General features: G+C 58.6%; 2 protein-coding genes and 1 long non-coding RNA gene across 4 annotated transcripts in view; 2 read left to right on the top strand and 1 right to left on the bottom strand.

Annotated features, from left to right (window-relative positions):
- Positions 1 to 4802, top strand: part of LAMA5 (laminin subunit alpha 5) — a 51779-nt gene extending 46977 nt beyond the window's left edge. Inside the window, exons 63-80 of the mRNA XM_086332792.1 lie at positions 16 to 169; positions 289 to 422; positions 497 to 659; positions 773 to 898; positions 991 to 1139; positions 1234 to 1366; positions 1444 to 1590; positions 1689 to 1819; positions 1931 to 2095; positions 2189 to 2327; positions 2418 to 2563; positions 2650 to 2842; positions 2930 to 3094; positions 3196 to 3358; positions 3481 to 3614; positions 3690 to 3783; positions 4002 to 4121; positions 4262 to 4802. Of these exons, the coding sequence (XP_086188918.1) occupies positions 16 to 169; positions 289 to 422; positions 497 to 659; positions 773 to 898; positions 991 to 1139; positions 1234 to 1366; positions 1444 to 1590; positions 1689 to 1819; positions 1931 to 2095; positions 2189 to 2327; positions 2418 to 2563; positions 2650 to 2842; positions 2930 to 3094; positions 3196 to 3358; positions 3481 to 3614; positions 3690 to 3783; positions 4002 to 4121; positions 4262 to 4389 (2584 nt within the window). The 3' untranslated portion in view covers positions 4390 to 4802. The remainder of the gene's footprint in view (positions 1 to 15; positions 170 to 288; positions 423 to 496; positions 660 to 772; positions 899 to 990; positions 1140 to 1233; positions 1367 to 1443; positions 1591 to 1688; positions 1820 to 1930; positions 2096 to 2188; positions 2328 to 2417; positions 2564 to 2649; positions 2843 to 2929; positions 3095 to 3195; positions 3359 to 3480; positions 3615 to 3689; positions 3784 to 4001; positions 4122 to 4261) is intronic.
- Positions 4803 to 4959: 157 nt separating this feature from the next.
- Positions 4960 to 10698, bottom strand: ADRM1 (ADRM1 26S proteasome ubiquitin receptor). Of its 2 annotated transcripts, none has more exons than XM_086332807.1 (10): positions 10636 to 10698; positions 9705 to 9918; positions 8945 to 9061; positions 7436 to 7590; positions 7041 to 7127; positions 6405 to 6486; positions 5947 to 6179; positions 5642 to 5799; positions 5393 to 5495; positions 4960 to 5190 (listed from the first exon to the last, which is right to left on the bottom strand). In XM_086332807.1, the coding sequence occupies exons 5-10, from the start codon at positions 7093 to 7095 to the stop codon at positions 5084 to 5086; spliced, it is 738 nt and encodes a 245-aa protein (XP_086188933.1). In that variant the 5' UTR covers positions 7096 to 7127; positions 7436 to 7590; positions 8945 to 9061; positions 9705 to 9918; positions 10636 to 10698; the 3' UTR covers positions 4960 to 5083. The 2 variants fall into 2 exon arrangements, with proteins under 2 accessions (XP_086188933.1, XP_086188932.1); XM_086332806.1 differs by having other exon boundaries at positions 7467 to 7590.
- Positions 10699 to 10841: 143 nt separating this feature from the next.
- Positions 10842 to 12105, top strand: LOC147360568 (uncharacterized). Its single transcript, XR_015139260.1, has 2 exons — positions 10842 to 11049; positions 11677 to 12105. It is a non-coding gene; the product is annotated as an uncharacterized LOC147360568 (long non-coding RNA).
- Positions 12106 to 14371: the final 2266 nt, after the last annotated feature.

Here is a 14371-nt window from a genome sequence, read left to right as displayed (position 1 = left end):
CACCTCTGCCCTCAGGATCCTCCAGTTTGGCCGGATGTCTGTCACGGTGGAGAATCGGATGGTCCAAGAGACCAAGGGAGACACGGTGGCCCCTGGGGCTGAGGGGCTGCTCAATGTCCAGCCGGACGATTTCGTCTTCTACGTGGGGGGCTACCCCAGCAACTTCACGGTGAGCCTGGCCAGCCTGGGTGCACAAGCTGCCCTGCCCGCCTGTCCCATGAAGTCCTGCTCAGTGTCTGGCCCAAGCTCCCCACTGGGGTCTGCCCTGACTGCGCACTGTGCCCACAGCCCCCCGAACCCCTACGCTTCCCCGGCTACCGGGGCTGCATCGAACTGGACACACTCAATGAGGAGGTGGTCAGTCTCTACAACTTTGAGAAAACCTTCCAGCTGGATACAGCTGTGGACAAGCCTTGTGCCCGGTACGTGTGGTCTGAGCCGACCCTCGCTCCGACTCTGCCCACCCTCGGCTGACCCTCCCACCTCTGACCGGCAGCTCCAAGTCGACTGGGGACCCGTGGCTCACAGATGGCTCCTACCTGGACGGCTCCGGTTTTGCCCGCATCAGCATGGAGAGCCAGCTCAGCAACACCAAACGCTTCGACCAGGAGCTGCGGCTCGTGTCCTACAGCGGCATCATCTTCTTCCTGCAGCATCAGGCATGTCCGCTGTCCATGCCCCTACCCTACCCCCACCATCCACGCCCCCCCCGCCAGCTGTCCACACCCTCTCCCCTGCCCCGCTGGCTGTGCTGACCCTCCCCTTTCCCCAGGACCAGTTCCTGTGCCTGGCTGTGCAAGAAGGCAAACTAGTGCTCCTCTATGATTTTGGCGCAGGCCTGAAGGAGGCCGGCCCGCTGCAGCAGCCTCCGCCACAGCTGACTGCAACCAGCAAGGCGGTAAGGCCAGCTTCAGAGAAGGCCCTGGGTGGGGAGGGGCAGTGGGGGTCGCAGCTCCCCTGAAGGTGCCCACCTGTGCCGGCGCCTCCCAGATCCAGGTGTTCCTGCTGGGGGGCAACCGGAAGCGCGTGCTGGTGCGCGTGGAGAGGACCACGGTGTTCAGCGTGGAGCAGGAGAACGTGCTGGAGTTGGCCGACGCCTACTACCTGGGGGGCGTGCCGCCCAGCCAACTGCCTGCCAGGTGAGCACTGGCCTGGGGCGAGGGGTGGGGGTGGGGGGGCAGGGCCTGGGGAGGCCACCACTGCGGCTCATCCCGTGGACACTGGTGCCTGCAGCCTGCGGCAGCTCTTCCCCTCTGGAGGCTCCGTGCGAGGCTGCATCAAGGGCATCAAGGCCCTGGGCAAGTACGTGGATCTCAAGAGGCTGAACACCACGGGCGTCAGCGCCGGCTGCACCGCTGACCTGCTGGTGAGCCCCTCCCGCCCCCAGCCGCGTGCACGCCCTTTCTGGCTGCCACCGCAGGCCCTCACAGTCGCCCCCTGCAGGTGGGACGGGCCATGACTTTCCACGGTCACGGCTTCCTGCGCCTGGCACTCCCCAGCGATGCCGTGCCCCTCACGGGTGACGTCTACTCTGGCTTTGGCTTCCGCAGCAGCCAGGACAGCGCTCTGCTCTTCCAACGAGAGTCCCCGGTGCGTCTGCCCCACCACCAGGGCAGCAGGGTGGGGGCGTGTGGCCAGAGGGAGTCTGGGCCCCCAGCCTGGCTCACTGACCCAACCATACTCCACAGGGTGGGCCATGCGAGGTGACCCTGCAGCAGGGTCACGTGACCCTCCGGCTGGCCAGGACTGAGCTGAAGACACAAGAGCGTTTTGATGATGGGGCCCCCCACTACGTCACTTTCTACAGCAACAGCACGGGGTAAGCCTGGCTCACCTGGCCTCTCCAGGGAAGGGAGACAAAGCTGAGGGTTTAGGGACAATGCACTGCGGGTTGGGTGGCAGGATGGGGAAACACCACTCTCCCCACCAGGGTCTGGCTCTACGTGGATGACCAGCTTCAGGAGATGAAGCCCTACCGGGGGCCACGGCCCCAGCCTCAGCCCGAGGGGCCCCCTCAGCTCCTCCTGGGGGGCTCGCCCAAGTCCAGTGACATTCGTAACTTCAGTGGCTGCATCAGCAATGTTTTTGTGCTGCGGTGAGTGGAGTGGGCATGGGGGGGACAGTGTTTGCTGGCAAGAACCTGCTGACTTGGCCCCAGCCACTGACCTGCACCCCTCACCCTCCACAGGCTCCTGGGGCCTCAGCGCGTGTTTGACCTGCAGGAGAACCTGGGCAGCTTCAATGTGAGCTCAGGCTGCGCTCCAGCCCCTCGCACCCAGCTCCTGGAGCAGGTCCCGCAAGGGCTGCGGGCCACTGTCTCTCGGAAGGTAGGGTACAGGAGGGGTGTGGGCGGCGGGGCTGGGGTAGGCAGAAAGCCACCTCCTCATGTCCCTGCACCCCCATCCGATCCCCCCCAGGCTGCCCGCCGAAGCCGGCAGCCTGCCCAGGACTCTGCCTGCTTGCCACCTGGGTCCCTCAGGACCATGCGAGACACCTACCAGTTTGGGGGTCCCCTGACCAGTTACCTGGAGTTTGCACATGTTCCGGCCTCCCCCAGTGACTGGTAAGCCTTGGTGGGGACCAGGGTCGGGGGGTGCCACAGTGGGGTGGAGGTAGGGCACAAGGCTGATGCCCGTGCTTGGCTTCCAGGTCACAGCTCTCCATGCTCGTCCGCCCACATGCCCCCCGAGGGCTCCTGCTCCTTGCTGTCCCTCAGACAGCCAGCAGCCCCTCCCTGGTTCTCTTCCTGAACCACAGACGTTTTGTAGCTCAGACCGAAGGCCCTGGGCCCCAGCTCCAAGTCCAGAGCCGCCAGCGTTCACGCACTGGCCAGTGGCATACGGTGAGGGACTGGGAGAGGGGACACGGGGCGGGAGGTAGGGGGGGCATCTGGGAACTCCCATTCTGATGTGCCTCTCCCCACCCCCAGGTGTCCGTGCGCTGGGAGAAAAGTCGGATCCAGCTGATGACAGATGGGGTCTGGGCCCATAGCCAGGAGGAGCCAGGCCGGCAGCACCAGAGGCAGCAGGGCCCCCGGCCACACACACTCTTTGTGGGGGGCCTTCCTGCCGGCGGCCACAGCCCCAGGCTCCCAGTGAGCACCACCTCGCCCAGCCTCCCACCCCTCCCCAGCCAGACACTGTCCACCTTCCTAGCACCCCAAGGGCCTGACCCCAGCCCACTCTGTTCCTACAGGTGGCCATCAGCAGCCCTGGGTTCAGGGGTTGTGTGAAGAGGCTGAGGCTGGATGGGCGGCTCCTGGGGGCCCCCACGCGGACGGTGGGGGTCACACCCTGCTTCTCAGGGCCCTTGGAGAAGGGCCTGTTCTTCACAGGCAGCGGGGGAACCGTCACTCTAGGTCTGTCTCTGACTGGTGCCCTCCCAGTCCTCTTGGGGTGGCCGGGGGGGCAGAATAGTGATACCCAGAAAGGGTGGGGCCTGGGGCCAAAGCCCTCCTCCTCTCACGGCCCCTCCTTGCAGACACCCTGGGGGCCACACTGCCCGACGTAGCCCTGGAGCTGGAGGTGCGGCCCCAGACAGCCACCGGCCTGGTCTTCCACTTGGGCCGGGGCCAGACGCCCCCGTACCTAGAGCTGCAGGTGCTGGGGAAACAGGTAAGACAGGTGTGAGCCGCAGCCTCGGGGTGGGATCAGGGCTGGCAGGGGCCTCCTGACCTCTCACACCCCCAGGTCCTGCTGTGGGCAAACGACGGCACTGGTGAGTTCTCCACGCTGGTGACACACCCCGCAGCACTGTGTGATGGACGCTGGCACCGACTGGCAGGTGAGCCGGGGCCTCTCCCAGCGGGAGGTCGGAGACACTCCTGACCCTCACCTGCTGCAGAGTCAAGCCTGGAGGGACTGACTCAGCAGGGGTCAGCCGCAGGCCCCCAGCGGGGAGGGTGGCAGGGACTTAAAGCCAAAGAAACAGGGTGAACAGCCCCTGGCCCCGTGGCTTGTGGGAGACCTCCCAGCCCGGCCACAAGGAAGCTGTGCTTGCAGTGACCAAAGGCGGGAACATGCTCCGGCTGGAGGTGGACCAGCAGAGCAACCACACCCTGGGCCCGGCACCGGCCACCTGGGCCAACACCCTGGTGCCGCTGCATCTCGGGGGCCTGCCGGGTGAGTGCGGCCTCAGCCTGGGGGCAGGGGGAGGGGGAAGGCTGCCCTGGGCACCAGGCGCTGAGGTTGAGAGTGGGGAGCCCAGGCCTGATGAGACACCAGCCTCTGCTCCAACTGGGCCCTTTCCTCCTCTCCCTCAGAACCCTGGAAACGGCCTCACTACAACGGCTGCATGCGGAATCTGGTGCTGAACCAGGTGTCTGTCACCTGGCCTCGCACTGCGGGTGTGCAAGGGGCAGTGGGGGCCAGCGGCTGCCCAGCCACGTAGCACAGCTACCCCCGGGACCCCAGCCGACAGCTCCAGCAGCCGCACGAGGGGGTCTTCTGGAGTCCATAGGTGGTCTGCCCCATCAGGCAGGGTCTTGCCCCCCAGAACCCCCAGCCCCTCCACCCAATGTGCAGACACCACCACCCTCATCTGGCTTCTTAGATGAAGTCTGTGTGTATTTATCTAGATTCCAGATTCTATGGGTAATAAAGTCTTATTTCTGGGAATGGTTTTAAGTTATATCTAAACTTCCTAAAGGAAAGGGTAAATAACACTGTAAAATGGGGGTTTGTATTTTTTATCTTTCAATTTAATTATGAAATTTCCCTTCCGCCAATATTCAATAATAGGAAAGCTGTAAATCACAGGTCCCCCTGCTTCTTGAAACAAAAATTAAAAAGTAACTTGTGTAACTGAGTGTCGACTTTAAATGTAGAAAAAGAAAAGCAGCCCAGTGGGCCTGGAGGCCTGAGCCCAGCACGACTGTCCCTCTGAGTCAGAACCCAGGCCCAGAGGAGCTTCTTGCACCCAACTCCCGTCAGCCCACCCTGGCACGCAGACAATCCAGAGTTGGCAGATAAAAGAAAAGACTTTTACTGATTAGCACGTTGGGGCAAAGGTGAGAGGGTGCGATCACAAACGCCACTACTGAGGCCAAATGACCTGGGGGTTGAGCCCTCGTGGCTGCAGCAACCTAATCCAGGCTCATGTCCTCTTCTTCATCCTTCTTGTCCTTCCCATCGCCCTCCTGCTGCTCGGGGCTGGCGCTATTCTGCATGGCTTTGGCAAATGCTTCCACGTCTAAAACGCATTAAAAAGCCTGACGTGACCTTTCCAGCCCCAGGCCCAGCACTGCTAACTAGGGGACAGGAGGTGAGAGCCAGCCGGAGGCCAGGTCATCAGACTAGGCATCCTCTGCACGTGGGGAAAGCCTTTCTTTTCAACTACAAGGAGACAATCTCTGCCTCACCTGTGGCCGAGGGGTGGGGGCGCAGGTACTTACCACCCTTGTTGGCGGCCTCCACAGCCTCCGCGGGCAGCCCAAACTGGCACATGAGGGGGCCCAGCTGCCCTGAGGCCAAGGCCGCACTGAACATGCCGAGGGCCTGTGGGAAGAGCCAGGCACCTGAGTCCATAAGAGAGCTGAAGGGGACCGCAGGAACCAAGACGCTTGATGCCAGGGGCTGTGCTGCAGACGGGCAAGTGTCCCCTACACCAAGCTTCCCGCAGGACACCTAGGCCATATGTCTACCTGCTGGAACTGGGGTGAGGTCAGCGTGTTCTGGATCTCCTCTGCGGTCTGTGGCAGGGACTCCCCTGATGGCAGGTAGGGCAGCAGGCGCTCCTGGACATCCGCGTTGGCAAGGATGGGGGCCATGATCTCAGGTGTCAGCACGCTGGCCAGGTCAACTAGGGCACAAGCAGTGGCCGTCAGCGGCTGGACGCCAGCCAGGATGCCCATGCGGGAGGACAGTGACACTCAGCTGTGGAACTTCCGGGCGTGGTGTGGTGAGGTGAGGTGAGGCGAGAGAGGCAGGGGCAGAGGCTCAGTGTTACCTTGTTGGCCGCCTCCCGGCCCAGCCGGCACACTCATGGTAGCCAGGATGCTCTGCAGGTCGCTGAGCTGGATGGGCTGGGTGGGGCTGGCTGCTGTGCTGGCTCCGTCACCTGAGCTGGGCGCGGGGCTCGGGCTGGTCGCTGAGGCAGCTGCTGGAGCGGAAGGGGCTGGGGTGGTGCGAGTGGAGGAGGTGGTGGAGGACGGGGTGACCGCTGCTGACTGGCTCCGGGAGCTGGGGAGAGCGAGGGAACACTGGAGGGTGACATGCCCACAAAGGCACCACAACACATCCGTCCTGCCCCAGACCTCCTTGTGCTGCCAGGTCTCTGGGAGAAGTCTGAACCTTGAAAAGGACAGGCCTCCCCAGGTGCCTACTCCGTCCTTCAGCGTCTCCTATGTCCAGCCTCTGTGAAGGAGGAACACCTGGTGAAACCAGAGAGCCAGGAGTGAGGCTCACCTGGATGAAGAGCTGCTTGCTGGAGGCCCTCCGCTCCCCAGTAAGCTGGCCAGGCCCGGCCCGGTCAGGGCCCCCAGGCCACCTGCAAGGAGCAAGGACACGCAGTTCAACACTCAGGCCTGGCCAGAGGCCCCCTTCCCCACCACAGAGCAGACCCACCCAGCACTACAGCCCAGGGACAAGCAGGGGAAGGAGCAGAGCAGGCCTGTCTGCGGGGGCCCAGGGCTGGGACTCCTCAGGCATGTTCTGGCAGCTTAACCCACTAAATCTATCATTTCTCCATCCCATGACAATACCAACGCACCCCGGTTCAAGGACAGAGTCCAAATTCAGTACAAAGTAACAAGCGTTTCCCCAACAGACAAGCCAACCTGGGAGACCAGGGGGCCCAGGCAGGATCCCTGTCGCATGTTCTTAGGCCCTGCTCCTCAGCCAGCTGTGCTCCCCTGAAATATGGAATTGTGTCCTCCCTGGGGGCCCTGGAAGGCCTTGCCCACCTGGTGCCAGGTCAATCCCTAAGGCAAACCAGGCCCCTGCCCAGGGAAGCCAGCACACAGACATGGCTGACAGAGCTGATGAGAAGCTGCAAGCTGCCGACTCTGTTACTAAGAGGCGCCCAAGCCCTCGGCGTGTTACCCAGTCCTCCGAGGCCGGCGGGCCCGATGAGCTGCATGAGTTGGCTGTGGCTCATGTTCCCCAGCAGGCTCTGCAGGCCACCCTCCCCTGCAGGACAGAAGGTGCTCAGATTGGGGCTGCGGTGGCCAGGGGCCTCCAGCTGGGTCTGCCCCCACCCCTCCGCCGCCACCAAGGTCCTGGGGGCGGCTCCCATCTCAGCTGACCCTGAGCTGTGCGCTGAGTGTCTCCTGCCAGGAGCCAGCGCAATAGGGCTCACAGACGGGTCACCAACTGAAGACAGGAGCAGGGACCAACTCCGGAACCGCCCCAAGGGGCTCCTAACCTGGATCCTCCACCTCCGCTTAGCCACCGGCCCGCACCACCCAGGGTCCACGTCAGCGGAAACCGACTCCAACCTCACAGCACATCCGGGAAGGTGACCATTACCGCCCAGCGCAGACAGCTCGTGGCCTCCGCTCCCACTCGCCCCCAGGGCTCCGGGCATCGGCGGGTTGTTCAGATACTCGTTGACTTTCCGGCAGTGTTCCTCATCCTGGTCCGTCTTGGGCTCCTGTGGGGAGGACACAGCAACAGGCGCAACTGAGCAGCCCAGCCATCTTACAGGCGGGGAGACTGACGCGCTAGGAGCACTTGGCACACAAGCAACCCTATCCTCCAGGATGAGGCTGTGTGACCGTCTTAAACCACAAATCCCGGATGTCCCTGGTGGTCCAGTGGTTAGGACTTCACCTTCCACTGCAGGGGGTGAGGGTTCAAGCCCTAGTCAGGGACCTAAGATCCCACATGCCTCAGGGCCAAAAAAAAACAAAATATAAAACAGGAAGCAATATTGTAACAGATTCAATAAAGACTTTAAAAATGGTCATCAAACCTTTTTTTTAATTAACTTACTTTTTACTGAAGGATAACTGCTTTACCGAATTTTGCTGTTTTCTATCAAACCCCAAGTCAAAGTTTAAAAAAAAACAAAACACTCAAATCCTTCAACACATGTAATGCTGTAAAATAACCCTGTTATCACACCACTGTCACCAACCAGCCCTGGCCTGCAGCCCTCCAGAATTAGCTGGGTGCTGATGATGAGCACTTAGGCATGCAGGGGGTCATCAGGCAGCATCACCCTGAGGGCACCCCCAGAACTTCGAGACAGAGCACCCATGACCGGTGCACTGCCACCCGAGACCCCCAGAACACACCAAAAGGGAAGACACAAGACAGAGCCACCACACAGGGTTCGCCCTGGCTTCCGGTCTGTGCTTATGACCCTGGAGGGGGCACTGGGAGACCAGCAAATCACAGGCAGAGATGGGACCCGGCCCAGAAATCATTCCTGTAAGTGACCCAGGGATTTCCAGCCTCGAAAGGGCCCCAAAGCCAAGCTACACACTCTGGACTCTGGCAGAGCCCACTACAACAACCCCCCCTCACACCGCACCCCTACTCCCCACACACGGTGACACTCTTGAATCTTTTGGTTCCATGGCAAGCAGGGTCAGCACCAGCTGGTAAGGGAAAGCAAATTCTACCATCAGAACAGCTAATTCTGATAAGCTGGCACTTTTCAAAAATTGTGTTTGAAAATAAAGTAACATAGGTCATTCAAACAACAATATTTTCTGGTTACCTACTATACGCTAAGCATTGAGCCTGGGTCTCCTGCACTGCAGACAGATTCTTTAGCACCTGTGCTACCAGGCAAATCCATTATTTTATACACTGAATAGAATTAGAAAACAGACCTAATTACTGCCTTCGTGGAATATGACTTGTATATGAAGGGGTTTTGGGGGAAAACAAAAAACAAAAAACAAAAAACCCACAGAAACCCAAAGGCCCCATGAGCAAATTTCTAACCTAATTTTATGACAATATTTTAAGAGAAAAAGTAAACAAAACCTGCATACCTGCATCCAGAAGAAGAGTCGTTTGGACCCTGCCTTAAACTTGAGCACGTAGACCCTCCCGCTGGGGCACTGTGGCACGCGCTTGAATTCACAGTCATCGGGGAAGATGATCAGATCCTAAAGAGAGGCACTGCTGGGCCCCAGGACCTCCAGGAACACAGGCCGGGCCCGGGCCTGGGGTTGTGTGGCGGGCTGGGCAGAGGCCCCGGGACACAGAGACCAAGCCCCTCACCAGCAGGGTCTGTGCAGGGCAGACAAACGAGGGTCACAGGCACCCCAGGAAGGTCGTGAGGGCCAGGAGAGGGGCCCGGTACTGAACAGGGAAGGGGGGTTTCCGGCTCCTGGAGGATTTTTGATAGAGACGTTTTGGGAGCAACATTCCAAGATGAGTTAAAAAGTCAGCCCTGACCTGCTCCTGAACTTAACAAAAAAACAATACTGTCTGAATAAAATGACTGCTAAAGAAAGCTTTCTAGAGGGCTGTGATCAAGGTCAGGATTTTTACACTTTTTCTCCAGTCTTAGGCACCTCATCTTCAGAGCTTTACACGTACACAGGTGACAGAGGAGATGGACATGATCGTTGAGACTAGAAAGCCCACAAGCAGATCCACATACCCCACCAACACACTCCAAGCTGTCAACCAGTTGTTTCAAGCCCAGAGCACGGTGTCCTACTGTAAAGACCACGCTGCCCTGACCATTTTGGGGTGGGGGGCGGGTAGGTGTCCTCAAGACAAGGTTCACTCCCAGACACTTACATCTTCCACGTTCCCCGATGTCCTATCTTTCCAGCAAAAGTGAATGAGGGAGTCATCCGTCTGCTGAATGTACACAAGCCCTTTCCGTTTATCTGGGGTGACGGTAGTTCCTTTTAATGACATTTTTCCGGCCCGAAACTCCACCAAATACTTGTTGGAGGACCCACGGGAGCCTGGCACCAGGCTTGGAAACAGAGCTCCTGAAGTCGTCATCCTAAAAGAAGCACCACCGCGCAGGCCCGGTCACGACCGCGGACACCCTAACGTCCTCCTCCAATGCTGCGCTCGAAGAGCAGAAGGAAAGCGCCTCTCGCAGCCGGGCCAGGCCTCAGACGCCCGACACCTGCGGCCAGCTCATTCCGGGGTGGGCCGGCCCACGGGGCCAGGTTCTCAGCTTCTGCTCCCGTTTCTCAAACCCCGAAATTTACCTGTGCATCTAAAGCGCATGGCAGCTGGGGACCCTCGTCAACACCATGTTCTGTACATTTTAAATAATCTATTAGCCTGCGGCTCCGAAAGATTTAAAACCTCGAGCTGGGCAGACAGGCCGCTAACACGCTGGATGGCAGGCCAGATTCCGGCCTAAACCTCGCTGCTACCGGACACACGGCCGGTAAACTGCAGCGCGGCTGGCTAGCTCCCCTCGGAGAGAAAACCCGAGCGAGCACCTGGGGAAACGCGAGCCCGGCGGCCGGCGAGGACTTTGCGCGGGTGAAGATCCGCTCCCACCCGCAGGCCCCACCGCCCGGCACTCTCGGCTGCGGGCGCCGCGGGCCCGGGGCGGCGGCCGGGGTGCCCGGGAGCCCCCGTCCGCGCTTGCCCCCAGCCTCTGCGGCCCCAGACGACCCGGCGCCCGCCCGGGGACCGCCGACGTCGCAGGCCCCGCCCCCGACCACCCCCATAACCGTCTCCGCCCCCGACGACCCCGCACCTGGCCCGCGCCGAGACTCCGCCGAGAGGCGCCGTCCGGGTTCGCTCTTCCTCCTCAGCGCCTGCCGGGCCCCGCCGGAACACCCCGCTCGCCCCGCCCCGCCCGCCGCTCTCGCCGCTGATTGGGCTCCGTCAGGAGCGGGGCGGGCGCTAGTCTGCGGGCGATTGGCGAGGGCCGCCGCCCGTCTCGTCACCGGCCCGCCCCCGCGCCGGCGGCTCTCTTCCGGAGGAAGCGCGGGCCGGGGGCCCGCGGGCCAGAGCGGCCCCTATTGTTGCTGTGTCATAGGGGCGCGGCGGCGGCCCCTGGCGGCGACGTCGGGAACGGCGAAGCGGTCGCAGGCCGAGCAGCTGGCGTTGGATCTGGGACCGCGAACCGGGCGGGGGCCCCTGCGGGGCGCGGGGCAAGGTGTCTCAGGTGTGCTGACCGTGCGGGACGCCAGGTTCCTAGACCTGGGGAAGTAGTCGCCGGCTTGGGGGAGGGATGTCATAGGACGGCGGGGCCGTGCGGTGTCTTCGAGTCCCTGGGGGAAGGTGACTGCAGCCCTGGACTCAGGTGCGTGGGCCCAGCGTCCTCCCGACGAGCGGTGGTCTCCTGGGAGCCCGTGCGACGCACAACGCCGCTGCCCTGCGCCCCCAGACCCTCTTGAGAACTACCCTCCATCCTCCCTGTGCCCTGGGGGTCCCCCAACCCCCAAAACAGTGACGGCGTGACTGTTTCCCCATCCTCCCCAGACCCCCTATAATCTGCCGACAAGGCTGCGCCTTCATTCCTTGTCTGGTGTGTGGTGTGTGCAGTCTGAACCGAATGAAATCAGCTGTCCTGCACACACTGGAGGAGGGGAGCGGAAGCGCGGCCTTCCCATTCCTTTACTCCCCTTCACTTACACTTTGTAGTTTCTGCAGAGCAGCACACACACCTGGAGCCCATGCTACACATGATGTGTGACTCCCCGCTCCAGAGGCAGGGCCATCCTCAACTGTGTGGCCACCTCCATGCCCGCTTGATTTACCATCAACCCAGAGAAATCTGCTTCCCTTGTAGCTCCGTTGGTAAAGAATCTGCCTGCAATGCAGGAAACCTGGGTTTGACTCCTGGCTCCGGAAGATCCGCTGGAGAAGGAAACGGCAACCCAGTCCAGTATTCTTTCCTAAAGAATCCCATGGATAGAGCAGCCTGGCAGGTTACAGTCAATGGGGTTGCAAGAGCAGGACACGACTTAGCTAGCCCCTACCACCACCACCACAGAGGAACCTGGCGGGCTACAGTCGTCCATGCGGTCTCACAAGAGCTCGCCACCACTTAGCGACTAAACCACAACCATCATGAATACGTAAAATCCATTTTTAAGCTTTTTTTTTTAAAAGGTATAAAAGTGAAAACTTCTTTTATTCAACATTGTTTTGAGATGTATCCATGTTGACCTCCTGTGTAACATTCTGATGGATAAAACACCACAAGTTCTGTACCGATTGCTTTGTGATCTAAAGAGTCTCTATTTTTTTTTTTTTTTTTGGTTTGGAAAAATAGAGCTGGTTTTCATTTTAAAATATTTATGTTGATAAGAAATGTGTTTTTTAATTAATATTTAAAATTTCTAATATGGTAAATATCCATAGATAAAACCCATGTATGCAAAAGCTCTATGGGGATCCTTGATAGTTTTTGAGAGTCTAAAGAGTTCCAGAGACCAAAGTGACGGGAACAGAGACCCGTGAAGAAATTCAGTGGCCTGTGACTGGGGTCACGACACCCGCAACAGTACCATCCCGCGCACTCTGTGAAACCAGGAAGAGGACAGTAAGAAAACCACCTGGCTTCCCTGAGGAGGGACTGGCAGGCAGGGGTCACTGTCCAAAGTCTTGGGAAGCTCAAAAGCAGCCAGCAGGGGCCATAGGGAAAGCAACTTTCTAGAACCTGAAGACCCTTCTGGGCAGTGACTGCGGTGGGGCCTCAAATGAGCACTTCCTTATACCAAACCAAGGGAGCTTGTGTCCTGGGAGGCTCAAAAGAGAAAGCTTTATACATTTTCACTGGTTTCTGTGAAAAACCAGTAAGGAGACAAGCTACCGGTAGATGGCCATCGTGGAGGCCAGTCCATGTGCCCCCTAGCCCCGACCCTCCACCCCAATATGGACTCTGTGAACTGGGCCCCACAGCAGAAAAAGCAAACCCAGTCCCTTGCTCTGAGCCTCGGCACCTCCCCCAGGCGAAAGGCAAGGGCTGCAGTGACTGTGGGCGCAGGGAGGGTCGACAAGGAAGCTGGCGAAGAAGTGCCCAGACACCTCCTAAGGAGGGTGTACAGATGGCCTGATGTGCAGGAAAGGATGGTGGACAGCATTATTCATAAGGGAAATGCAAATTAAAACACATGGATTAGAATGGCTTAAAAAAGGAAAAGCGACAGTACTAAGTGCTGGGGAGTCTTTGGTGCTGGAAATACAAAATGGCCCAGCCACTTAAAAAACCGTTTGGCAGGCGGCTTTTGTTGTTGTTTTCTTTTTCTTTAATTATAGATTTTCTTTTTTAGGGCAATTTTATGTGCACACCAAAACTGAACAGAAAGTACAGAGTTCCCACACACCCCGTCCAACAGTCCCGCCACCACCCACATCCCCCACCAGAGCTGTGTGTTTGCTACAATCCATGCTCAAACGCTGGAGAAGGAAATGGCAACCCACTCCAGTATTCTTGCCTGGAGAAGCCCATGGACAGAAGAGCCTGGAGGGCTACAATCCATAGGATCGCAAAGAGTCAGACACGATTGAAGCAATTTAGCACATGCTCATATGTGGACACATCATGTCACCGAGTCCAGAGTTTATATCAGAGTTCACGCTCCGTCATACATCCACATGTTCAGACAAATGCTTAGCGACGTATGTGCATCTTTACAGTATCACACAGAGCATGCTCACCACCCTGAAAAGCTGATGTCCTCTCCCTGTCCGTCCCTCCCTCTTGCTTAATCCCTAGCAACCACTGATTTTTTTTCCAGTTTTTTATTATGGTAAAATGGCACATAACAGAAAGTTTACCGTCCTAATCGCTCTTTAAGTATTGAGTTCAGTGGTCGTAAGTACATTCATAACGCTGTGCAGCTATCACCACCATCCATCTTCAAACTTCTCATCTGGGAAAACTGAAACTCCATCTCATTAGACACCGACTCCCCATCGCCCTCTTCCCCCAACCCACCACCATTCTACTTTCTGTCAGTATGAATTTGACTGCTCTTGGCACCTATCAAATTATACAGTACTTGTCTTTTGTGTGACTGGCTTTTTTCACTCAGCATAATGTCCTCGGGTTTCATCCATGTTGCAGCATGTGTCAGAATCCCCTTCCTAAGGCTGAGTAATCTTCCGCTGTAAGTATGTCTACACCACATTTTGCTTATGCGTTCATCAGTGCAGGGATGCTTGGGTTATTTCCACGCCTCAGCTATTGTGAATAATGCTGTTGTGAACATGACTTCCCGGGTGTAGCTCGTGGTAAAGATCCTGCCTCCCAATGCAGGAGACATGAGAGACCCTGGTTTAATCCCTGGGTCAGGAAGATCCCCTGGAGAAGGGAATGGCAACCCATTCCCGTATTCTTGCCTGGGAAATCCCATGGACAGGCTGCAGGCTGCAGTCCATGGGATCGCAAAGTGTCAGACACGACTAGATTGACTAAGCACACACAAACATGACCGAACAAACATCACTTCAAGGCCCTGCTTTCAGTTCTTTAGGGG

Source organism: Bos grunniens, chromosome 13 (genome assembly GCF_055505025.1).
Source record: "Bos grunniens cultivar Pamir isolate PY7600 chromosome 13, Bosgru_T2T1.0, whole genome shotgun sequence".
Classification (NCBI taxonomy): domain Eukaryota; kingdom Metazoa; phylum Chordata; class Mammalia; order Artiodactyla; family Bovidae; genus Bos; species Bos grunniens.
This window is presented reverse-complemented; position numbering and strand designations above follow the sequence as displayed.